This window comes from Colossoma macropomum, unplaced genomic scaffold (genome assembly GCF_904425465.1).
Source record: "Colossoma macropomum unplaced genomic scaffold, Colossoma_macropomum, whole genome shotgun sequence".
Classification (NCBI taxonomy): domain Eukaryota; kingdom Metazoa; phylum Chordata; class Actinopteri; order Characiformes; family Serrasalmidae; genus Colossoma; species Colossoma macropomum.
Window position 1 is genome coordinate 13,134,029 of NW_023494785.1, and position 26,130 is coordinate 13,160,158.

The following is a 26,130-nucleotide window of genomic DNA, read 5'->3' on the forward strand; positions in this document are numbered from 1 at the left end:
CCAGCATTCAGCATTCATTGGGCAGAGGGCAGCAAAGACCCTGTACAGGTCGGCATTCCGTCACAGGGCAGACACAGACATACACATTCACACCCACATTCACACCCAGGGCCAATTTAGCATCTTCAACTGGCCTGACTGCATGTCTTTGGACTGTGGGAGGAATCCAGAGCACCCAGAGGAAACTCACGCAGACACGGGGAGAACAGGCAAACTCGAAATTAATTCAGTTATAAAACGTTTTTGACTGCTTTAGTGGTGTATAATTAATTCTGTAACACCTGAGTTAGGAATAAGTCATAGGCTGAGAAGATGACAGGAGAGCTGAAGAGGATTGGAGCTGATTGGTTTTCTTATGGTCAAATCTGATAGATGTGTTTAAAATATGACCTGACAATCAAACCCTCATACATAATACCCTGCTAATCTCACTGTTCAGCGCTATCATAACAGATAAGGCTCATTAAATTAGTAGATTAGTAGATATTTCCATGGTTTGCTGATTTTGCATGCTCATTGTCGAGATTCAGACACTGATTTTTTCATATGAACATACAAGATGAATTCAGATGGAAAAGGCCAATAAATAAAAGAAGACATTGCATTACACTAGTGTACAGTGTATTTCAAGCTGTGACTGTGGGCAATGTGATGTTGGTAGGTGACATAAGAGTGGGGCAATGCCAGTCTGAGGGCGGTAAACCTCACTAGAGTGGCCTCAAAAACAAGCGAACCCCCTGCCAGCCCAGTTTCCACTGCCAACCATTTTAAAGCTTCTCACTCTGGACTCTCTGCGCTACACGCTGTTTTTAGGAGGTGCAAACTTACCCATAAAATGACAAGCAGTTGGATGAAATCATACCGCATTATTTCAAAACTTGCCTTTGGTGCTATTTTAAGTTCTGCAAATATGTTCATGACCAAAACACAGTGGTGTGACACTCCAGGGTCAGACTGAGCGGCCACATGTAATGAGTATCAGTATTTCTAAGCTTTGTAAAAAAATCTCAACATTTACAGAGCTGGCCGACTTTTTTGGTATAAAGTAATAATAACTCAGTTGTTTTGCATTGTTTTCCATGTGGTTACGAAATAATAATTCGTAGGATTTGGAGTCCATAGATTTTAAAGGATTTGGTCATTAACCCCTTAAATGGCCAGGGCCCAACGGTGGACCCAATGTTTTATTACACACTTCTATAACCTAAGAATAGCTCAACCAGTTTGCACTGAAGTCCCTGTAGTTACTGAGTTTGAGAATTTTAAGGGGTTTAAGTTCATTTTGCCCAGATATCTGCCCATTAGTCCAATGCCAATTCAGCTGTCCACATTTTCAATGCCATACTGCACAAGCAAAGCACCAATCAAACTGGAAATGGGAAGAAAAACATTCTTTCTCCAAGACACATCAACAAATCTTTCTGTGTATGATCTGTTCATATGTACTGCTGTTGATGGACAGGGGGAAGAACTGAGATGGAGATTGAAGGAATGTATAACTCTGTAATGTGTATTATATGTCATTGTGTTCAGTATTGTGTGTGCCTGTACAGTGATTGTATTTAGAACATTCTGTTTTGCCTATTTTTGTTTATCCCCACATGGCCATGTCTGTGACACCTGTCACTTGTCACGTATAGGCTGAGCCTAATCTTGGCATCAGTCCCGCTATAAAACTTTCTCTCCATTGTTTTACGGGCTGGCTAGGTGTCTGGTACCTGTGTGCAAGAATAAACTTCAATTCTCCAGACATACAGCTAGTTGCCTGGTTTGGGTCGGGGTTTGGATTCTTCAAGATGGACAGGAAATAGGAAACCAGAGGTTTCCTGATTTAAAGATCCCTGGAATAAACTAAGTACCAGATTGTCAAAAGAGAGAAGCCAAGCTGTAGATGGACAGGAGACAGTATTGAATGTATTCAGTGTCACTTATTAGAAATGAAGGTGCCAGCAAGGTTTCTTTGTGTGATGCCATTTTGGTTCCCTAAAGAAGTGAATGGTTTTTCAAAGAACCATTTTTATAAATTAGATGTATGAGTGTGAGGAACCCTTTAAAAGCTTAAAAAAAAACTCCACGTAATGTAAAGATTTTGGAAGAACCATTAAATTGGTTGCAGACTTTTGTTTAATGTTAAGATTTTCTACTGTTGTATGGAAAAGTTTGAGGGCCTCGGTCAAATTACGTTTTTGTAGATTTTCTTAGTGAAAATAAGACAAGTGAACACACTTCTGCACATTTTAATGCAAAAGAGGTGTTTATTTTCTGAATATAACAGATTGTGGAAAGAATAAAACATAAAATGTGGCTTGTGCAAAAGTTTAGCACATTTTATATTTTATGTTTTGTTATGGCCCTTCGAGGGACTGGAGACCTGTCCGGGGTGTATCCTGCCTTCCACCCAAAGACTGCTGGGATAGGCTCCAGCTCCCCCTGCGACCCAGAGAGGAGAAGCGGCTTAGAAGTGTGTGTGTGTGTGTGTGTGTGTGTGTGTGTGTGTGTGTGTGTGTGTGTTTTGTTATGTTAAATGGAATTATTGCTTTTGGAAATTATGCAGCTCAATGTGTGGAAAAACAGCATATTTGTATTAATTTATTTACACTTGGAAAAACAACAAAACCAATTAATTTGACCAATTTCTTTTGTATACAACTGTACCTATAAAAGGTTTTTCACATCTATACATTTACAAGCATGGTTCCTTAGGGAACTAATATGTTTTGTCAATGGCATTACTCAAAACAACACTTTGTACCACCTTTTTCAAGAGTGTTCATCCAAGTAGCAGGGCCAGCTGTGCTTTCTGGACTACAGGCCACAGGTGGCTGTTACATCAGGGGATCTAAATACATATCTAAGTAATTCCCTCCCATTCATTTTTATATTTTTGTCAGTTTACTTATTCATGCTCTCTCTGACTCTCTCATCTCTGACTGTTAAATAGTTATGGAAATATTCACATCACAATAGCGCAAGGTGTAGCATTCCTCTTCGGACTCATTGCAGTTGGCAAGCCAGTTTATGGTGCTGTAAAAGGCTTTCAGCAACAGCACTGCTATGAGAACATACCCACTAAAACACAGCTTGATTACCATGCAGTCTGCTAATAAACTCGGCTGGCCTGAGATTACTGAATGAAACTTAAAGAACATTCATTAATAGCCATGAAATTATACATTTCTTCCCCTTTCCAAACATTACATACATACGGCAGACACATGACAGCACAAAGTATTTGAAAAAGAGATTTTATTCAATAGGCACCAGTTAACATAAAAAATACTCCTTCTCACTAAACACTGCTCAAGTTTTCTGTCCAAGAAATAGAAACATACCAGAATAAGAGGACCTCTTTTTTTTGCTCTCTGGGAAAAAAAAAAACATCTGCAGTCACGTTTTCATCAGCTTCAAAAATGGAATATAATTTCATCAACAGAGATGCTATAGAAAATCTTTTCTTTCATTGAAAAGTGGAAAGAAAGCAGGAGCAGGAGTTCATCTGAACAACTGGAACTATAAATTACATATTCATCCTCGATCTTTTGACATATTTAGATTATGTGCGGTCAGGTATAAATAAAAACACTGAAATTAAATTAAATACTGACACATCTTTTGTTACTCAAGAAGAAAAGATGACTTGATGTAAAAAAAGACATCTGTGGATTTGGAGAATCAGAACTGGAAAAAAAGAGAAAATGAAAATACAGTGCATCAAAATGACATGTTTTGGGTTTGAGGCCCGGCGCATCCCTCTGCTGAGACACGGACATCACGCTGCTTTACATTCAGAGAGAAATGGCTTTGCTTTTGCTACTGATGTCCATGTGATCAAAACCTGATATAAGAACCGCAGACTCGACGGCTCATTGGCTTCTGGATGACTCGATGTGGTCTTCGATCAAAACATATATTTACACCTTCTGGAATGTTGACGTTCTGCTGGCAGAGGCTGCAGTCTGGCGCAGGCGTTAGTATCTGTAGTGCCAGCGTCTGTGGCGAAACTGTGCCCGTCTGAGCTCTTCGATGGTATTGTGGTCAGGGCTGGTCTCAACGCACAGGACGATGAAGTGGTTAGAGCAGCTGCGGGTTTGCTGACTCAGCAGGCCGCTGTAGAGGAAGGAAGCCTGACCGGTGATGGCCATGTCACCTGCCCTCCACGACTCGCAGCTCTTAGCATCCAGACGCCTGCCCCTCTCTGAGGAACCATGCCATACAGCCTTCTGTGGCCTGTGAAAAGACAATGCGTTCACAAACACAAAGATTAGAGTGTTGATTGTTTTAAATGCAATAATCACTCACACAACGTATATTTAAATATTATAATCTAGATATCAAAAAGTATTTTTAGATGTTTCATTCAGTATTACAAATATAGAAGGAAACAATAAGTTACAATAAAAATAGTAATAAATAAAATAATTAATATACTGTAACTGCATTCATGTTTGGTGATATCGCCTCAAAATTTGGTCACGACTTTTGAACTATGAGGCATTTAGAACTATTATTTTATGATATACAATGTTTTTGAGTGATTTTTGACAGCATGAGCAGACAAAAATGTAATCATAAACAGTCAAGTATACATATACATTACCATATAAAAGTTTGAAATCAGTTGTCATATTAATAATTTCTGTTATTTTATTCAATAATAACTAATAACAGTACAGACTGTAATACTATAAGCTAGACACCAAAAGGTATTAAGATGTTTTTTTCAAAACAGCAAATAGTTATTAAATGAAAAAATACAAAAAATAAACTGTATTATTTATTTGAAAATAATTTCTTGTTAAGTTAACTGTGTGCCTTGAGATTTGATCACAATTTTTTGAAAATGAGTTATTCTGGATGTCAATTTTATTATAACTTCATTCTCAGTGTTTTACAGTTTCCTCCATTACTATGGATTCAGCTAGAGCTCTGTTTTTATTTTGGACTAAGGCTGGGTATTGTTAAAAAATCGATGTTGGTACTAATACCGATACGTTTATTCTTATATATATTCCTGAATGCTATTTTTTTCAGTCTATTCTTTTTAATTGCAAACAAAAGTGGGCCTGGCTTAAACCAGAAATGAGTGTGATGTACTAGAAGTGGGTACAGTCATATGCAAAAGTTCGGACACCTCCAGTCATGTTGTAAAAGTGAAAGCAAGTTAATAAATCCTCTACAGGTAACACAGGTAAACATGGCCTTTTTCTGCAGAATTTAGTGCACAATTTCTGTCTTATCTGAAAAAATAAAACATATGTCAAATATGCCCAAACTTTTGTACAGGCCACATTTTCTGTTTATTTTTCCCCAATATGTCACATTCAGCAAATAAACAGTAATTCGGTATTAAAATGTGCAAATGTGTGTTCTCCGTAGAGGATGTGTTAACTCTAGTGTATATAACTGCGCTGCAGAGCTGTTGAAAATGAGGGAAGTGCAGCAGTTAAATATAGCCGGAGTTGAAATCTAAACACAAAACATATTGCACAAATACATTTAAAATATGTCTATCCTTTATGTAGGTGTTTGAAATGTGTCTTTTCTTTCCCTAAATTTGTTGGCGTTTCATGAGTACAAACCATCTGGTCAATACGACTGAATTGAAATCGATTTATCATGGTTTGAGTGAGTCCCAGGCGAAGTGTATAATCTGATCTAACAGCATAGTTCTTATTGCCCTCTCATGGTAAAAGCTTTCATAACCCTCATCAATCTCATTCAGTCCCAACGGCCGCTTATCACACCAAAACATGGAGAACAACTATTGCACCAATAGCTGACCGCACAATCCAGCTGGCTCTCCTCCAGAGAGCTTCTTTAACTGGAAGCCATTTCTAATAAGAGTTTTGAAATTCAGCCTTAATATGAACCTGTTGAAAACTCAAAGGACAAAAAGTTCACTGGCATTCTGTAATAACAACAAAACTCACTGGAAAACTTTGATGAACGGCCTTGGCAGAGCAGTGTGTGAGTAATAGAATATGAAGCAATATTGTCTAGACCTGTATAAGCTGTTAAAATTTGACACAGAGTTTCAAATGTATTTAAGTAAATCTTCGCTGTCTGAACAAAACCTTTTGCTTTGCTGTTTTTCTTTTTTACATAATTCAAAAATACCAGTTGTCCTTTACAGTGTGTCAAAATTATATGATGAATGTTCCAGTAAAAATAGTCCAAAATTACTTAGAATTAAATACATTTACATTAAGTTACATTAAAAAATGAAGAATATCTTTTCTTTGCCCTGTAAACTTACTTTGTTGTAGATATGAGGTTTTTGGGCCAGGATGGCTTGCCATCATTCATGGAACAATGAACTCTGAATTATACCAGCAAATTCTAAAGGAAAATGTTGGGAAAATCTTTTCGTGAGCTGAAACTCAACAAAACGTAGCAAGACAACGGCCCTAAGCACACAAGCCATTCTACCAAAGACCAGTTAAAGAAGAATAAAGTTAATGTTTTGGAATGGCCAAGTCAAAGTCCTGAGCTTAATTCAATAGAAATGCTGTGGAAGAACCTGAAGCAAGCAGTTCATGGGAGGAAAGCCACCAATACAACAGAGTTGAAGTTGTTTTGTACTGAGGCTTAAACTCCACCAAGCCGATATGCAGGACTAATCAACAGTTACCGGAAACGTGTAGTTGCAGTTATTGCTGCACAAAGGGGGTCAAACCAGATACTGAAACAAAGGTTCACACACTTTTGCCACTCACAGAAATGTAATACTGGATCATTTTCCTCAATAAACAAATTACCAAGTCTAATATTTTTGTCTCATTCATTTAATTTGGTTCTCTTTTCTACTATTAGAATGTGTGTGAAGATCTGATGAAGTTTTAGGTCAAATTTATGCAGATAGAAAATTCTAAAGGGTTACAAACTTTCAAGCACCACTGTATTAAAACAATATAAAATACTTTGGGCTAGTAAACCACACGTGTAGTCTAGGCCATATTAGATTTTTCACAAAGATCCATACAGCCTTAATTCTGTGCTATTAGCTGTTGAAAGATGTTGAGGATACCTGTAGACCTTATCGGCCACCTCCTTCAGCTACATTCATTCATACCTCTGCTGAAACGGGAGCTGCCACATGGCTCAACACATGGCATGCCCAACTTCACAAACAGCCCTAAACAGGCCACTCGCTAACCACAATTGCAGCTGTACTGTCTCCGCTTCCCCCGGCGCACAGTACGAGTAGCTATATTTACTACCCTGAGGTATAAATAGACATAAACAGAGAAAGGAAGGGCAAAGCTTGTTGTAAAAATACGCTCATGGAAAAAAACAGGGAAGGGAATGGATAGGTGCAGCCTCAGTCTGGTTTGTGGCTGGGCAACCCTGTTTCTTTTAAACGTCATTTCAGGGAAATGCTTTTGCGAGCTGGAACTGCATTAGATGTTCAGTGCAGGTTCTTCATAAATACGGGGGTAATCATTGTGATTGGATTCCACATATAGCAGCGGATCAAAGCATGCTACCCTGTATGTCTTTAAGCTAATGTAGCCGAAAATGCAGCTATGTGCTGAACTCAAAAAATCCACCAATAGTCCTTCACAATTACCAAGACATAATCACAGCTTTCTATTCTTGTACACCACTAAAACCTAACAAGTGCTGTGTTTCATTGTTGAAATAATTTAAATGGACTGCTTTTGATCACCATTGCTAGATGAGTCACAAATGCTTCAGTGAGTCATACTGTATTGTTCCTTTTCGATGACGCATAAAAGAAATAATAAGTGACATATATCATGGCATAATAGCACTGACATATGATTTTCCATAATAGAGCGTTAATATAATCCAATAAATCTCTCTTTAGGGCACGGCTTCAGTGGTTCTCTTGCTAATACACTGACTTGGTGTGTCACTCTGTGAATTACGGACTCTGTGATTAAGTTAAAAATGCGCTGAGTCACTCTGTGAACTGATTGCCATCTTCGATTTGAATTTGGAAAGGCAACTGACCAGAAGGGATCGCTCATCACGTCCCGGCCGTCAAAGGAGTAGAGGGGGATCCCAGAGGGGAGGAGGTGGTTGGAGAAGATGCTCTCCCAGTTCTTAAACAGAACCTCGCCCTGCGAAAGAAGACCCAATATCAGTCACTGAATCATACATGCTTGCACTTCAAACTTGTTTACGCTAAGTTTGTTATGCCTGATGTACTAAAATGAAATGCAAATCACTTCATGCAGCTAGATGTATTATGGCCAATGAGCATCACAAGTAATTGAATGTTCTCAGCTTTATCCAACTGGCTTTTTATGCAATCAGCTGCTTGTTCAAGCTATAGCTCTTTGGCTTATAGGGAAAAACATAGAATGTTTTCCAATTAGAACATTTTAAACACTGTTTTGACAGACCTTCATAGCTTCAATAGCTTTAGGTTTTGGCTTTTATTGTCCTTTTGCTGTACGACTCAAATCTATATATGTAATTACATAATAGTTACATAGTTAATAACATAAGGAATTGCATTTAAATTCAGTTTACAGGTTTGAATGTGCCATTGTTTCAATTAACTATAAGCGAGAAATTAAATAATATATTAATATCAAATTACATAAGAGCTTAAAAAAGTATATTTGCATTTGTGTTGCATCTTGTCAGTAATCAGCTAACCTTGGCCATGGCACCTCATAAGTCTAGAGTTATTACTGTCATTTTGCTAGAAGCTCACTGTTTTGTGGATGAAGCAGCTAAACAATGACTTTTCCCTGAATCCTGTATTTATCCTGTATTCGCCCCATGGTTATAAAAGTACAAGTTTAATAGAAGTTTGAACCCAATGTATTTTTCATCATGTAATTACACAATTACATGATGAAAAATATAGTTAGTTAGGTAAGGAATTACTTTTACATTAAACATGCAGCAGGGCTTCACAGCTACAAATGGTGTGAAGGGTCAGAATAGAAAAATGCATTAATGTTGTTGAAGCACATCAGTGGCATTAAGAATTTATTACGTTAAAGTGTTATTATCATGTTAACTTTGACACCACTACTTTTCAACAAATTCAAATCACACAATATTTCCTGCTCTACATACAAACACAAATGTAATATAGATTAAAAGTTATCCAGTATGACACAAAATCACAGCATGCTTTTGTTAATGCTGTCAATAATGCCTAACAGTTAACACATTTGTAGTAGAGAAGATGCATAGCTCACCCTGAGGTTAACGATGGGTAAGCTGGTGCGGTAGGGCGGCTGCACCACGTCGATCAGGTCTTGGAGGTGGTGAGAGAGGAAGGCTTTGTACTCGTCCCGTATCCCCATGGCCTGAGCCTGCAGCCGGCACTGCCTGTTCACCGAGTGGATGGAGCCCAGGTCACCAGTCAGAGGTGTGTTCAGGGCGACCAGCCTGAGCTGTGAGAGGGGTCAGCCAGCACATGATTAGACGAGCCTAGGGCTTCGTTTTAGACAGGCAGCCAAATGTAGGTTTATTTTCACACCGTCAAGCTTGTATTTTCTTTCTCATATATCTGATATGTCTAGCATTTTCCTTGAAGTCTAAACAGGCGGAGAAATCTCATCCAACCAGATCTTTCAAATTCTGATTTGGCTCACATTCATCATGTGCTGAACAGCCATTTTGGCAAATAATCACAAGCTGTCCTAGTAAAAACACACAAATCTAATCAGATAAATGGGAAGCAAATTTGATTGGAGTACTGGAGCCTGTGGTTCCTAAAAGAGGCAAAGAGGAACCGGTGCAGTGAACAGGGCTTGAATTTGCTTATAACACTGCAAGATCACTTACACTGCACTACAGTTTCCACAAGTAAACGTTTGTGCCGGTAAAACAGTAATAATGTTACCAGAGCAACATCATCTAAGTATTTTCACAGCTATCTGACAGACTGTTCTTGAGATTCACCCTGAAGATTGTTTTTGTGTCATGAAAGTAAATTTTTTCATCAAAAGTGTTTTTTCAATTGTAAGTCAGAATTCACACATTTACTATTTCAGTCAACCACTTGGTGCCTGTAACAAAGCACTGTTTTAAAGCCCAGCCTCCACAAAGTAGGGTTAGTTTTAACAGTGTTACAATTAAGCTGCTCATAGCAAACCATCAATAGCATCCTTCTCACATAAATTTAAAACAGTTATTTTTGGGGGAACAGTTTTTTAATCACAGATTGATCAAAAGCTACAGAGGTTATGTTAAAACATATTTCAGTTTAGTATTTGCTGTTCTACTTTGTGGACAAACAAATAAAATAGGCCATTTTGTTTTACAGGATCTTTTCACTAATCATGCTTATTTTGATGCATATATTTTGATGCTTTAAGGCTGGAAAGTGCCTTCTGGTTCAAACAACATAGAATTATACATGAATTAATACTGTTTGCATCTTACCAGATCCAGTAAATGTTACAACTAGTTTTTCAGACTGTTAGCTCTTAAAGGGCAATTACACAATTTTTCCAAAATGTCAGCATAATTCAGTTTCTGAGATGTAAAAAAATGTAATTCAGAGCAGTTTGATGTGAAATAGTTAACCGTAGAGAAATTGACTAGGGCTGTCATGATTCTGAAATTTTAGCTGACGATTAATTGTCACATAAATAATTGTGATAAATGAGTTGATAATTAGTTGTCTGTTTAGTTGTCTGCAACAGACTGTGGATTATAATGACTGTGGAAAAAAACCTGCTGCCAGTTTATATAATCGCGATTACATCAAATAACTGCAATCAGGCAATTATGTAGGAATTGTGACAGGCCTAACACTGACTCAAAATTCTTTACAATAGTGGTGATAGGAACCAGCAGTAACAATATTCACAAATATAGCCATTTTAATTACTATCCAAAATGACCAGTGAAGCTACAGCTGTCTTCTGAGTTTATATATGTAATACTGATGATTGTAAAATAGTAGTAAATCAGACAATAAAGTATTTTTGGGTGCCATTTTGCCTTAAGCTTCCTGCATGTATCTCTCTGCTATTAATATATTTTTGACAAATGAGTTCTAGGCCAAAACCTTTCCATAAACTATTCTAAAACAATATTTCAGGCATCAGGCATGTCTGTGAGGTAGCTTTCAGCCTCATTAAAATTTGCAGCTGTCTGATTTCTATCACTACCACAAGAGTTCTGACTGGCAAGTTTTGCTAGAATGGAGCATTTCACATCAAGCCACTCTGAGTGACTGCTCACATCTGACGAGTCTAATTATGCAGAGATTTAGAAAAATCTGTGAAATTCCCTTTTAATCCCTGTGGAGTAACATGTAACATTTCCACACCTACCACTTTCAGCTGAATTGTTCTGAAATGATAGGTCCCCGAAACACAGTTTGTTTCATTTGTAGCCGAAAATTGTTAAACAAAAATGAAGTGAAAACCAAAATGCGTTAGGCTGTGACTTGGCCCCCCTAATAGGTGTTAAACTGATCACACATATGCACATGAGGACACACACAAAGGCTTGTTTGTTTCTTGTATTGTTCTCAGGCAAACCCTTGCATGTCTATACAGAGCAAGTCCCTATTTACCCCGTTGTCCTCTCTTAGTGACTTCTAGAGATACAATCCTTCAACACGGACTTGCCCTGCAGCTAACCACTAACATAAACTTACACTGGCTGGGATGCCCATTCAACAGTGCTGGATGGACAGCACCGTAATTTATAGTCTAAAACTGGATCTCTGAAAACCGCAGGAACACAAGCTAGAACTAAGCCAATGGTTTTCCCCAACAGGCTTCATACAAAACCATGACAAATCTTGAATATAATGTATTTCTGTCTTTGAAGAAGAAAAGAATAGCATGGGAAAGGTACAATATATTGGTACTACAGGCACACATATGGTATAGATTTACAACTACTCAAAAACACAGTCACTTGAGTATTTCTGCAATGGCAAGAGGCGATTGGTGTTAAGCACCAGTTCATCAATAGGCATTGGGGTACTGTGCAAAAGTCAGAGACCACCTTCATTTATTTAATTTTCACAACGGCCATAAAATATAAGTTATTAAGGAAGAGGAAAGTTAAATGAAAATTAGCAAAAAAAACAAGAGTTTCCAAAACTGGAGTTAAAAAATTAAATAAATAAATAAATAAATAAATAAAAACAAAAAAGGTGGAGACAAAGGGACTCCTAACAAATATGCATGACCTGGTAGACCATCAAAACTGTCACTATCAGAAAAACAGTACTTAAAGCTTTCACCTTTGAGAGAGAGGAGAAAATCAGTAGAAAATACAGCTAACTTCTAAGACTGAACTTTGAAGGTGTGGGAAAATATTTCTGCAGATTTCTTTGACAAACTGAAAACAAGCCTCACAGAAAAAATGGAAGCTGTTATAAATTCAAAGAGCGGATACACTGAATACTGAAAAACGTGTACTTAATGGCTGGTTTGATGGGTGCTCTCTGACTTTTGCACAGTACCGCACATATTAAAACATGAGTGGTTCATGTGGAAACACATGCATTCAGACATGCACACACTTCCATTCTTACCGCACTTCCTGTGTGGATCGTAGGAGTATTGCTGAGTCGAGGGGTCAGCATTAAGGGGCCAGCCTATAGAGGATTAGAGAGGCATTTTTTACAGCTGACATGGTCACTGTAGTGCACACACACACACACTTTTACACCTCAGTTCCCCTGCCAGCTCTCCTCACTTCCTCTCTGTGTACACATCATACAACCTGCAAATATTCCAGTCCATGATGGATTAAGGCTTCAAGTAGGTGTGGTCAATATGGCAAAAATACTGAAGAGCTTCACAATACAAATGTGTGACACTTCTAAATTTGAAAGTAAAGAATGCTCTCAGAATCTATGAGCACAATTTTTTTCTTATTTAATGTTTCAGGTACTGCATATCACTGTATCCAATTAAGCAAGACCAGTTATGTTCTCTAATGGCAGGATTTAAACTTATAATCCCCTGACAACAGAACAAAGTGTGATACACTATACTACCTGGGAGTCCGGTCTTATTATCATAATTATCATATCACAAGTACGTTATGATGATGTATGTTTATAGGAATGATCATCCTGATCCTCCAAGCTTTCAGAGGTCATTAAAGCTTAAAGCTTAAAACACAGCTAAACTAATTAATTAAGGGCTGTAGAACACTGCTTACCCATTTTTTTTCCTTTTCTTTTGGAAGACTGACCAAAAAAGTGTCTCTGTTTTTGTTGATTTTTATTTTATTACATTGTTTGAACATGGCATGTGTCCTTTACATTGTGTGACAATATCACGATGAAGGGACCAATAGAAAAGCTCCAAAATTACTTGAAATAAAACATTTTACATTAACTTAGATTCAAAGTCAAGAATGTTTTTGCCTTCACCTGTAAAGTTACTATTTTGGAGATATTTGTCTTAGGAAAAAGACAATGCACAATTCAGCTGAACCCTATGTTGTCCCAAACTGTATTATTAATAATTATAAACATCTACTGTTTTATCAGGTTTCATGCATAAACTTTTTAATCAGGATAATGGAACTTACATCATCTTGTGAGAGGATTTGAGAAGGATACACCTCAATCAGCCCTCCGAGCTGGAGAGAAAGAAAAGAGAAGAGCTTTTGATATGAGTTTTCAGCAGTTTGAAATCAGTTTGTTATATTAGCAATGTTTTTTTTAAAATATATGTTTATGGTTATTAAAATCCATAATAGTATCTCATACAATACAGATTTAGATATGATAAGCTAGACATCAGAAGTCATTTTGAATGATTTATTCAAAATTTCAAGCATTTTAGAAACGTTATTAAATATACTTCACTTGTCTATTCACATTTACTTACACTATTGATCTACTTCGAGATATGATCAGTTTTGAAATGAGGCATTCTAAAGATTCATTGTCATGTTGTTCTTGACACTATACAGATATTTATATCTCAGATATTTTATAGTCAGCTACAGCTCTGTTCATCATGCTGGATCCTTCTAAATTAATAGAAATTGTTTTTTTTTTTACAGCTTTCCAATTTCACTCTAATTATTTCAAACCTGTGAAGTTTATTTGCACCTAAACTGGTTTTATATTATTGAAAATGTTGATTCTGAACAGTGATTCCAAACTCCTGAACGATATGGTACATCTGTACTTCACAAATGGGTGGATTTGTTGATGTTTTTCATTAGATCTGTTTTCCACTGGGATCTCTATTTGATCATTATATGTTTCAATATACCATCATCGTCCATTTAAATACATACAAAGCATTATTACTAATAAAGTGATCACACACAAACACTGTACGATTCAGAGCCAAGGAACCATTCAGTGATACAGTATATATACCGTACAGTAATGAAAAAAAAGTTACCTGAATCTCTTTCCAACCTCCTGAAACTTTGAGGTAGAGTTTACCCGTATCTGTAAGCAAGGAGAACGTCCCAACTTCGTCCAGGTATGAATCGCGCCTCATGGCTTCAAGACTTGCGTATTTCTTTACCTGTGATAACACCATCATCACCAAATGGATTAAGACCAATCAGTCATTTCAACAGAATGTCATTAATTATAGACACACTACTTAGATACGATATTCTCCATCTGACCCACCATCAACTTTTGCTCCACATTAGGGCTAAAACTTTAGATTAGTTTTATGAATATTCCAGATCCAAAAGCCAACAGTGGAGGGACAGCTGGAAAATAACAGGTCAGTATACTATAAACTTTAAACCGATGGTTAGGCCAAAAATCTCACTTACACACATGTTGTTATCTAAATAATGGAAAAGTATGTCACATAGCGAAAAATAGTATCAGCAAACAGGCATGTGCACAGACAAACACCAGAGGGGCCTTCAGCCCATGCCCCTTTCCCCTTAAACTGCCCTCAGTATGCCCTCTTGGTTAACATGCATTATAATTGTCCTTTATACAGCCATTCTTCAAAATCTGTTTCAGCTTTGTCCTGGAAACAGAGCTTGTTGGTCAGTTATATGTTCCACAAGCTTCAGCACTCTTGAGCGCCCCCTCTGGTTCAGAACTGTCCACCAATATTTTACCTCAATAACTCTGACTTGATAAGGATGCATGCTTCACCACTGTGGCTGGAAATCCCAATAATAAAGCATTTATAATCTCTTTAAGAAAACATGGCTGTTTTATGTGATCATTTTAATCAGCAACCAAACAAATAGCAATGAGGAGGAGCTAATAAATGACTAAACCAAGTTTTGTTATTGTAAAAAATAAGAATTTATACAAGGCTCTGATGAGCTCAAACAGAAGGCCTATAGAACTAAGATAGTATAGTCTGTAATGTTACAGTCTTGGGGTTGCAGCAAATTGGGGTTCAAATCCCCACCTGGGCAGTAAATCTTGTACTCAGGTTGCCTTGGAAAAAACTACCATCCTGTATAATAGGCTTCCTTGGAAATCACATTCTCTATCTTGACTAAAGTGTTTGCAATATGCTGTCAATTAAAAAACATTTGATTTATGTTCATGTTGCCCTTTTTCCCCCACTTATGCAACTTCTTTTCTGCATTAGTCTATTTTTACATATTGTTGCTGTCAGAACAAAACTCTGTGTCTTCATTTTTGTTGTCTTTTTTTACATAACTTGAAAATAGCAGTTGCCCTTTACACCTTTTTTATGATGAATGACAAAATAACTTAGAATACAATTTTGTTACATTGACTTTTAACATTGAAAGCTAAAGGGTCCATATCATGGAAAACCAAACCTCCCTTGCTTTTTCGAAATAAAGGAGTCTGCAGTAATATGAAAACATTGTTAAAGTTTACATACCCTCCACTCCCCAGTCCACACAGCCCTTATAGAGAAACTAATATGCAAAAACAGCCTTTTATGAATTCAATGTTTTTGAGATGTCAAAAGAACCAACTAATTTTCATCTATTTACACATTCCTCCAACAGCAGTTTAGCCCCACCTATTCACACTGATATTCTGGAGAGTGTTTAAGCTCCCCAAAATACAGGGAAGCCAATCAGAAAATATGTTATTCATATCAGTCTTAAAGGCACAGTAACAAAAACAGCCTGTATAATTCTAAGATACAAAATAAGGATGAAAAATGTTCATGTAAAAATGAATTCTGACCATTTTTGGTACATAAAACCACCCAAATGATATAAGTTAGCCTCAAGGCCCATCTTGGCTCATTGAATACATCTGTGGTAAGGAAGAAATTGTGTGATTTTTGGCTGAAACACTGCTTTATGAAGACACAGTAATGTGCACTACAATGTTTTACAATACTGACATATAATACGTCTGACTGATGTTGATTGTGTGAGATAATGGGTGTCACTCACTGAGCCAGAGACAGCAGCAGCTTGTCCTGGGGGACCAGGAGGACCTCTTGGACCAGGTGGGCCAGGAAGAGCTGAAATAACAAGTATACATTCGTATTAGTCTTTCTTTTTAATGATGAAAGGACAAAATCTGCTGAAGTGCCAGTACGGCCTGTGAATTAACAGAATGGAGGACCTAAGCCGGACATTTAACAGGCCAGTTGGTCTCTCAGCACTGAAGTTCATCAATGGGATGTCTTTTATCAGCAGATAAAGAGAGTTTAAAAGAGTAATGTAAAGATCACTTCCAAGAGCCAGCATCATCATCAAGTCTTTTTGGCTGATAGAGGCACTGATTTGGTACATCAAGCATGAAAATCATTAGCAGTGCGCCTAGTTCTGAGCAGATGGCTTTATGGCTCAGCTGGCCAACAGATGGACAATTATAATTTCTTTTGAGGTGTGTGCATACAGATCCTCAAATATACCACATGTGAAAACTGAGAGACATAGGCAGAAACGCTGTACTGTTTTATTATTTACCACTGTAGCCAGGTTGTCCAGGAGATCCAGGAGGCCCAGGGGGTCCAGTGGCACCTGCTCGCCCAAAGCCAGGAGTACCAGGGGGTCCCTGAGGTCCTGGATGACCACGGGGCCCAATGATGGATTCTCCTTTGGGTCCCTTCATAGATAAACAACAAACAATCTGAACAAGGCCATAAATCATACATTGAGACAGCCTATGAATGATAATCTGTATTATCAGCCACTGCCACTGCGCTGTAGACAGCCTTTCATTACTCATGCTTCAAATGCGGTCAGGAGTTTTCAGCTTTGTCAGAAGTACAAATGGGAATTATTTGCTTGTTGCATGTCATACCATTAAATTCGTATTTGTGAAGCAAAAGAACAAACTAAACCAATCTCTATCATTATTTTCCAGCGAGTTTTGCACCTCATTTTTCGGTTTTGTTTCTGCGTGGATTCTTTTTCATCTCCGAATGAAGGCTCGCCAATCCATCCATTTCTAATTACATGAGGCAACGCGGCAGTAACACATTAGAAGGCGGTTTGTCATCATGGCAATTAATTTTCACAAAGGCAAATCAAACATGACTTTCCCCGAGTCAGAAAGACAGATCAAACACGCTTTGAGATGATGGGGATTGGGTGTGTGCGAGGAGGAGAAGCAGAGATAGAGAAGAAATATGATTGAGAGTGGGAGGCAGAGACAAAAAGAGAGGAAAAAAAGTGTAAAGGATAGAAGAGACAAAAGGAGAGGAATGGAGATGGGAGAGATCAGAGAGATGAGACAGAGAGATAGAGTGCAGAAGAATAAAGGCGGGAGAGAATATGCAATAAATCTATTAGGAAAGGTCAGTTCTATCAGATGGGATTTATCTCTATGATTACTTGATTTAAAAAGCAAATATAAGGTCGTACAGAAATGGTGCTGTGTGCGTGTGTTATGTTTACTCACCACCAACCCGGATCTTCCAGGCAGTCCAGGTGGCCCTGGCATGCCGGCCTCTCCCTTCTCCCCTTTCTCTCCCCGGAAGCCCAGGTCACCCTTCTGCCCCTGTCACGCACATGCAGGAATGTAAACATGGCCCAAAACACAAGAACACATGCAGCACTCAACATAATCGCACATAAGTGCGCCCCGAATAAATGCAGACAAAACAAAAAGGGCGCTATGCAGGTTTAAACTTCTAACACAATTTCACTCAGTCACAGTCTGGTGACTTGCATCAAAGTCAAATGTGATAAACCTTTTAGACTCACCGTGCTCCCCGCTCCCAGCGTCAGAACTGTGATGGAAAAACCCAAAGCTCATAAACACATTCAAACTGATGGCTCAATCAGTTACAATAAACAAGCGATAATAAGGGCAGAGTGCTAAGAGACTTGAACGCAGTCTCATGAAGGAGAAACAATGGCAATAATGTGATTGTAATGCACTACTGAGTGTCATTGCTGTCATAAGAAAAACTTTGTATCAGCCTTAAAACAGCAACCTTCTGCCTAAAGGAAAAAAAACATTCTCTTCTTTTATTGAGCTTTTATTGCAACTTATAGAAATATGTAAAAGTGTGCTTTTCAAATTTTCTGTTAGTCCATTTATCACAAAATGTTCACTCAATTTAAAGGCTAAATAATTTAAAGGTTAAATAACAAAAACCTAAATAAATAAATAAAATCAAACTGTGAGATTTTCTTATGACAGTGACAATCCATACATTGTGATTGAGGGCTTTAGACAGTGACATACATGAGGGTCCAGGAGGCCCTGGGAGACCCCTTTCGCCCTTCTCCCCTTTGACTCCCTGATGATGAACAGTTAGCTCCCTCTTTAGGTGAAAAATGGGGTGAGCAAAAAATCAGAATCAGAATCAGAAGAAGCAACATCTAGGCAAAAAATCATCATCACTTCACTCTTTGAGAAGATTTGAAAGCACTGATAATCTAAAAGCCTGACATATCTTTCTTTTTTTTTCTATGTGACTAGTTCTGAGGTTTTGGTGTTTAACTATACTTGACAGCATCTTTTTATTGTTTTGGCATTTTTTGCCTGATTAGGATATTTAGGAGAGAGTTCCTTTGAACTGACTCACTCAGTCAACACATTTGGTAACAATCGAATCTGTAAACAATGATCTGAGAGGGTAAATCAATAAGACTTTAGAACTCACCTGTAGTAGAATCTCCATTGATCTGTACAAACCCAACGAGTGAGAAAAACACAGAGAGATGTGAGTCAGGATGAATGGCAGTGTTTGAACAGTAGTAAACAAAGCGGTGTTAATCTGAACGGAATGATTTTGGAGTGAACCCATCTGGGACAGAAATCATGCACTGGACAAACAGAATATTTAGTCCACTGAGCTGAAAAGGAACAAGCACAGATGTGTTCTTATGAAATATGAAACACTTGCGTTATGTGCACTTGTGTTTCTCATCAGACAAAATATGGAGTTGTAATTTCTTCAGTAGTAGTACCAAGTCTTGCGTAGAAAACATATTGGAGACACTGCGAAGTTACTGAGGCATTGTTCTGTTGTTTGAATTTTTAACTACAAACACATTGGTTCTATAAATATAAATACAGTGCTGTGCAAAAGTCAGAGACCACCACTTCATTTAATTTTCAGTCAGAACAGCCATCAAGTACAAGTTATTCATTTTTCAGAGGCAGGAAAAAAGCTGAAAACTTTATATAATAAATATATATTATAAAAAAAAATATATATATATATTACCCAGAATATTGCAGGGCAGCTAAGGTGTGTTTGGGTAGTTGCTTATGTGAATGTAATAGGGAAACATAATGTCAGTGACTCCTTAGTGAACAGCTTTTGTTGGGGGGCACAGCTGTAATTGTTTGGTTTAAAGATTGGAAGGATGGTAGAGTTAATGCGTCAGTAAGGTGCACACAAGTAAACAGTGGATAAAAATGAAATACTGATAGATTTGACATTATCCTGAGGGTTGGAGGCTTACATATATGTTTTTTGCTTTTTTCTAACATTTAAAAAAAAATAACTTGTCCTTTATGGTCATTCCGAGAGGAAACTGAATGAGCAAAAGTTTGGTCTCTGACTTTTGCATATATTGTATACACATGTGCACATATATTTTTTCTTTATTCACTCAAATGTTAGACACATATTAAATGGCAAACAAACAAACAAACAAACAAACACAAATAGTGTATATACAAAATATATGTAAGTCTTGGAAACTTCCACAAAGGATTTCCACAAATTCTTGTTAATGTTTGATGATGCAAGAACACAATAATGTCCAGAATATTAGTTTATATAAGTGTTTCCTTGAAAGAAGGATGACATTTTGTTAGTTCATCTCACAGAGTGACACCAAAAGAGAAGCAAACCCATACAATGTGTATCTGACATGCAGCATGCTGGGAGCAAATTCAGTACTGATGTATTTCAGGGTATGGTCTATGAAGAGGGAAGATTTTCAAAGCAACTTCATGGACTACTTCAGACTAGTGCTTTTCACTCCTGGAGAGCCTTGGTACTGCATTGTTTAGTGTTTTCCCCGCTTTACCACACCTGTTTCAGTTCATCAGGTATTTACAAGCCCTTAATGAGCTGAACCTGATGTGCTGGAGTGGGGGAAAACCTTAACTTTGTGCTGTGGCTCGCTAAAACTGGGAGTAAAGAACATTGCATCAGACTATAAAATACAGGGAGTCGTCCAAATATGCCATCAATTAAATCAGTCATTTGAGGTTTTGAGACATAAAGTTCTCATCCATTGTCCATGAGGCAAAGATGTGGTTTGATTTTAAATCAATCTGACTTCTTAAACCGACACAGACAGACTTGGGATGCTCTAGCTACTGTAAGTTTTATAAATCCATGCAACGGTAGTGGTAAGACGAATGGTTGAAAGACAAAGCTACACCATACTAAGCTCCAAATATATGGTGCTTCTGCCAAATAAGTAACTGTCGAGAAACAAAATGAGTCCGATAATGAAGAAAGTTGTTACTAACATTGAATTAATTGAATTCAGTGACTCTTCTGCGCCTTTTTTGACAAAAGCACCATGTATTGGGCCTGGTCAAACTGTGACCATGAGGCATTATCTGAGGATGAAACTGAGGTCAGTCCATGTGCCACACACAATCAGTTACTTACAGTCTTTTTGCAGTGCGGCCGAGGAGGAACCGGGAACACTGTCTATAAAAACGTGAAGGTGGACACTGAGCATTGAACAGTTCCATTTCCACATGAGCCAGATAAAGAGGCAGAAAGATGGTCACACTTACTCCTTTAGGACAGTTGAATATTCCGGGACGTCCAGGTGGGCCAGGAGGACCAGGTGGGCCCTTTCAGAGCCAAAGGGTGGAGGGATGGATAGGCCGATGAAGGGGGGAGGAGGGACGAGAGAGTCAAAAAAACATAATTTAGCTACCTTTACATTACAATGTGATTTAATGCAGGATTCTAGGCACAAGAACCTGTAGAATGTCGTACATCCATTTTATAATTCAGTTAATCTATGTACTGTTTATACAACTATTATGCTGAAATTAAGCATTTTAAATGGGAAAATACTCCTTTTCACTACTTTTAGATACCAAAAATAGTCAATATGCCAATTTCCACATTTCTATCATACAGAATAAATATTATATATAATCGCTAACAGTGTGAACCTAAAAAGCTTTGAATAGCTAATCATTTACAGACACAGAAATATTTTCATAACCTCAGTGCTTCTGTCTTATCTGACACCATAATTCTCGGATCTTTCATAAATGCCTTTAAGGATCAGAATAAAACAAAAAAAAACAATCAAACAGTAGGTTAAGAAAGACTTAATAGGAAACTGAGAGTGGTAAATTTTTATCTGCTAATTATTGACACATAGACATGTGCTACAACCTTGTTAAAAGCCATCAAAACAGTTCTGTTTACAGGATGTTTCCTAGCTGCATGTGATGACAGGCTGTTGTGGTTGTAGAGTTGTTTGCCCAAAAGTATTCTAGTTGTTTGGGCAAAAGTATTCTACTAAGACAAAATAAATGTGTTGATACACATCATTATGATTACACCAGAAGAATTTTGTTTCCTACAGTTAACAACCATCAAACCTCTCTATCTCTTACAGGGTGTTTTCTCTTCATTTTCACTACATGTCCTGACTCTGTAGGAGAATCAGAGAACAACAGGGCAATATCTGCACCAACAAAGTGGATTTTGTAAAGTGATTTTTGCTAAAGGCCCATGTTTTGTTTTTTAAAAATGAAAGGGTAAACCCATTTCTTACTGGTTCTTATCGAGGTTAAGGCTAAAGTTGGGTCCAGGGTCAGATATAAGACATATGCAATAAGATTCTTTTAACATACAGATACATATTATCATAGGTCATAGTTACTTACATGTATATAAAATATATATGGGACATGTTGCACTTGCTTGGTTATATTGTTATAATATGTAGGGACAAAATTTTTTGTACAGAGTATACTATATATAGTATAGTATATACTATATATACTAGAAAATACTATATATATATTATTCTCACCATATCTATAATACAAATGAGACATATTTCAATTACATATATTCACTTACACATATGCTGTATGTAATATGTATGGAATATATGTCTGACCCTATGTCATGACATTGTACAAACATGTGTGTTTGAATGCGTGTGATGTATGATACTCACCTGTAGTCCAATCGAGTCTCCTTTTTCTCCCTTGCGTCCGTTCAAACCTGGACGACCCTACCATGAGACATGGAAGCGGTCTTAATCTGAACGTACAAGCTACTTTAGTCATAACATTGAACCAGGTTTGGAAGAAGAGCATCCACAAACTAAACAGGCACCCCATTAAGTATGAGCTTAGGTGATGGAATGTTAAAGACACTTACTGGACGTCCAGGAAGCCCAAATTCCCCTTTAGGTCCAGTTGGTCCAACAGGGCCCTGTTTGATTGAGCCAAACACAGAAACATGATGATCTTGAAACTCTAATCAACACCACAGTGTCTGTAACAGGTGCACAGCCAAATGAAGGCAAGCTGCGAGAGAAAATCATGCCAGAAAACAGGCCGACTGCTCCACACTGACTCCACTCTGTTGCTCCAGTACAGGGCAACATTGGCCTCACAACTTTTTCCAAAACATTTTGAACAGAAGCAGCTGTAGCCATACAACATGGGAAAAGAGGAAAAGACTTCAAACTAGAGTCTGGAAAACACAATAACAACAACTAACAACAGGATTACTACCCTGTAGTGCTGGGTGGCACTGACCAAGTTCAAAATCAAGATATTTTCTATACCAGGTAGTACAGTATTTACATTTGCATGAAGTTAATTGATCCATGTACTGTACTGGTACTGGCATATCTGGTTTTGATTTGACAGGTCTGTTCTGCTTCCCCTAAAATTATACTAAAGGGAGCTTTAGAGAGTATTTGAAATGTTAATTAAACAGAAAGGAAACATACTGTTTATTTCCTTTTTATATATTTTATTAGCAAACTACATACATTGTTGTTAATGAAATATTTGCTACCTATCAATATTGCTGTTTGACACCAATGCTGAAATTATATGCAGATACAGATGATACATGCACCTACCATTATTCCAGGAGGTCCAGGAACACCACATTCACCCTAGAAAGAGAATGCGTGAGTAAATCATGTGGGTCATGGAGGCTATGTGGGCACAGACTAACGTACAATACAGTTTTATCCACCACTTCCTACTGTTTATTTTGGGAAGACAAACAAAACATGGTGATGGTCTCTAAGTACGACTACATATATGACAAAATTCCCAGCAGGCAGACAATGACGTTCATAGTTATAGCTTCCAAACAACAACATACTCTCCTGTACATATTAGCATTGCAATTTTTCTGAACCAAGCTAAGACCACCAGACAACTATAGTCTAAGAATCAGAACATGAAGATTAAGTAAGCAAAGAAACTAGGGATATCGTGAATAGCATTTTAGCTTGTGAATAGTGTGTTATCTCGAGGTTATAATTTTAGCTTGTGTCTAGAGCAGTGATTCCCAAACTTTCACAACTCAGGATGGCCCAACTGACCACAAAAGCTTACCTGCCCCACAAGAACCGGCCAAATAATTTCACATGCAAGCAATTATAACACAATAATCAGTAGTAGCCGAAATCGAAATTTCACTTTACTGTGTATTCTCGCAACATAATAAACGCATATACGCAAAAAATCTAATTTTTTGTTGGTAGCTATTTATCCATGATGGGTAAATTCAATAAAATCAAAAAGAGAAGTACTGTATGCAGTTTGAGCGGATTGAGAGAATTTGTGGGGATGTATTTATGGAAAAAATTGGGTGACTATTAACTGGAAGTCTTTAGCAACCTTAGCCTTGTTGCTCCAGCGGGAAACTAAAAAAGAAAAATATTAACACTAAACATGTCCTGGCTGATTGACTACATTTGGGGTAAGTGGATGTGTGGACTTGTGGATATTTGATTTTTCGTCCAACCATTCCTTTTAGAGACTGTAGGAAATGTGCACCTGCTGATGACTTTAAGGGGCAAACTGATATACGACTCATTCCAATATTCTAGAATGAATTCATGATAACTCCTATCTATTGATCTTCAGTTACAGGAAAACAGACCAAGCCATCCCTGTAGATATCAACATGAATAGAGTTATTATTGTGTCACCTTGATTCCTTTCGGTCCCTGTGGCCCAGTCACTTCAGACAACAGCGATCCATCTGTAGCAATGCCAATGCATGGCTCTCCTTTCTCACCCTACACACACATCCACACACATGTGCACACACAAAAACAAATGAGAACAAGCACATACAAACTGCCAAGCTTCATGTATGTTGTCTGTAAACATATGCAGACAAGGTAATATACAGCACAAGAGCCCACTGCAACCTGAATAAACGCACATAAACATGCAAGCATGTGCACACACATACATACACACACACACATACACACATCCACACACACATGCACTTGCAGGTTAATACAAACCATATGACACAAAAAACACCCCAGGGTCTTCTAACAGGGGTTAGCATTGGGTAACTGTTTCATTCTCGTTTTTGAGCTTGTCTGGACTGAGTTTGCTGGTGTATGATGTGTGTGTGTGTGTGTGTGTGTGTGTGTGTGTATAGAGGGTCTGTCTGGTAGTCATTAAGTTCTCACACATCAATGCTTTGTACTCGCCAGCAGCTCAATATGGAGGTGCTCTTTAATCTTGAACGGAGTGGTTCATTTCACACACTCTTTACTGATTACAATCTAACAGGTTTAGACTGAGATTACGGCATTCTCAAGAGAGTGAGATTATGACACATCAGCAGACTGATAGCAAACCATGTCAGAAAAAAGAGCTGGGTGACTAAAAGTCAAATGTTTAGGATTTCCACATGGATCAGACTGGGTTTCATATGTGAGTCAGTGCCACACACCTCTTGGGACAGCTTTCCCCTACTTGCCCCTTACCTTTAACCCTGGGGGGCCCTGCATGCCTGGGATTCCAGGGTCACCTTTTGGACCTTTTGGACCCTAAAAGGAACATAAAAACACAAAATGAGAGAAAGTATGAAAACAACCGTTAGCTTTAGCTTAAGCACTATCCATCAGTTACCAATTCAATAGCTAGCAGTGAATAACTTGTCTAACAGGTAGGGGTGTAAAATGCATTTTGACGCATTAACCACTTAAAATCCAGACATATTACATACTAAGGCTTATTGTTCAGTAACTCCAGGGACTTTAGTGCAAACTGGTTGAACTATTCTTAGGTTATAGAAGTGTGTAATAAAACTTTGGGCCGCCTAAGGAGCTAATCAATGCTGATTCAACTGCAGTGATTTTGGAATGTTATTATGGATTGTAATAAAATTCAATAATGTGTGCTCCTTTTTTTAAAATTTTATAAAATTCTCTGTCTAATTGAAACATAAAAATCAAATGAAATCAGGGTGAATTTAAACTTTGCTGATGCATTGAATAATTTCCTGCAGAATCACAATCACATAAAATCTTTGTGAGGTCACAAATTTGCATCCCTAACAGAGAACTTACAGCCTATGTTTTAAAGACTCGAGAGTAGAGTATGGTTGCAAAATCATGCACGGTATGAAAATCTAGCTAGTATCTTTTATGCAACAGCAAGAATGGACTGTTTAAAGCTTGTCATTCCATTCCAGATATCGTTCTACATAAATACTGAATTAGGCAGAAAAGTGCAAACAAACAATGCAGCATCTATTTCTGTTTCAATATAAAGTCATGTTGGGGGCATGTTTACAGGTTAACCAG

General features: G+C 37.7%; 1 protein-coding gene across 1 annotated transcript in view; it reads right to left on the reverse strand.

Annotated features, from left to right (window-relative positions):
• Positions 1-3,229: 3,229 nt before the first annotated feature.
• col15a1a (collagen, type XV, alpha 1a) overlaps positions 3,230-26,130 on the reverse strand; it is a 93,992-nt gene continuing 71,091 nt past the window's right edge. Inside the window, 20 exon segments of the mRNA XM_036578136.1 lie at positions 3,230-4,227; positions 7,978-8,087; positions 9,186-9,383; positions 12,497-12,559; positions 13,507-13,557; positions 14,337-14,465; positions 16,306-16,376; positions 16,828-16,966; positions 17,765-17,857; positions 17,859-17,863; positions 18,070-18,095; positions 18,557-18,635; positions 18,978-18,999; positions 20,955-20,996; positions 21,086-21,145; positions 22,501-22,557; positions 22,707-22,760; positions 23,422-23,457; positions 24,508-24,597; positions 25,309-25,371. Of these exon segments, the coding sequence (XP_036434029.1) occupies positions 3,969-4,227; positions 7,978-8,087; positions 9,186-9,383; positions 12,497-12,559; positions 13,507-13,557; positions 14,337-14,465; positions 16,306-16,376; positions 16,828-16,966; positions 17,765-17,857; positions 17,859-17,863; positions 18,070-18,095; positions 18,557-18,635; positions 18,978-18,999; positions 20,955-20,996; positions 21,086-21,145; positions 22,501-22,557; positions 22,707-22,760; positions 23,422-23,457; positions 24,508-24,597; positions 25,309-25,371 (1,647 nt within the window). The 3' untranslated portion in view covers positions 3,230-3,968.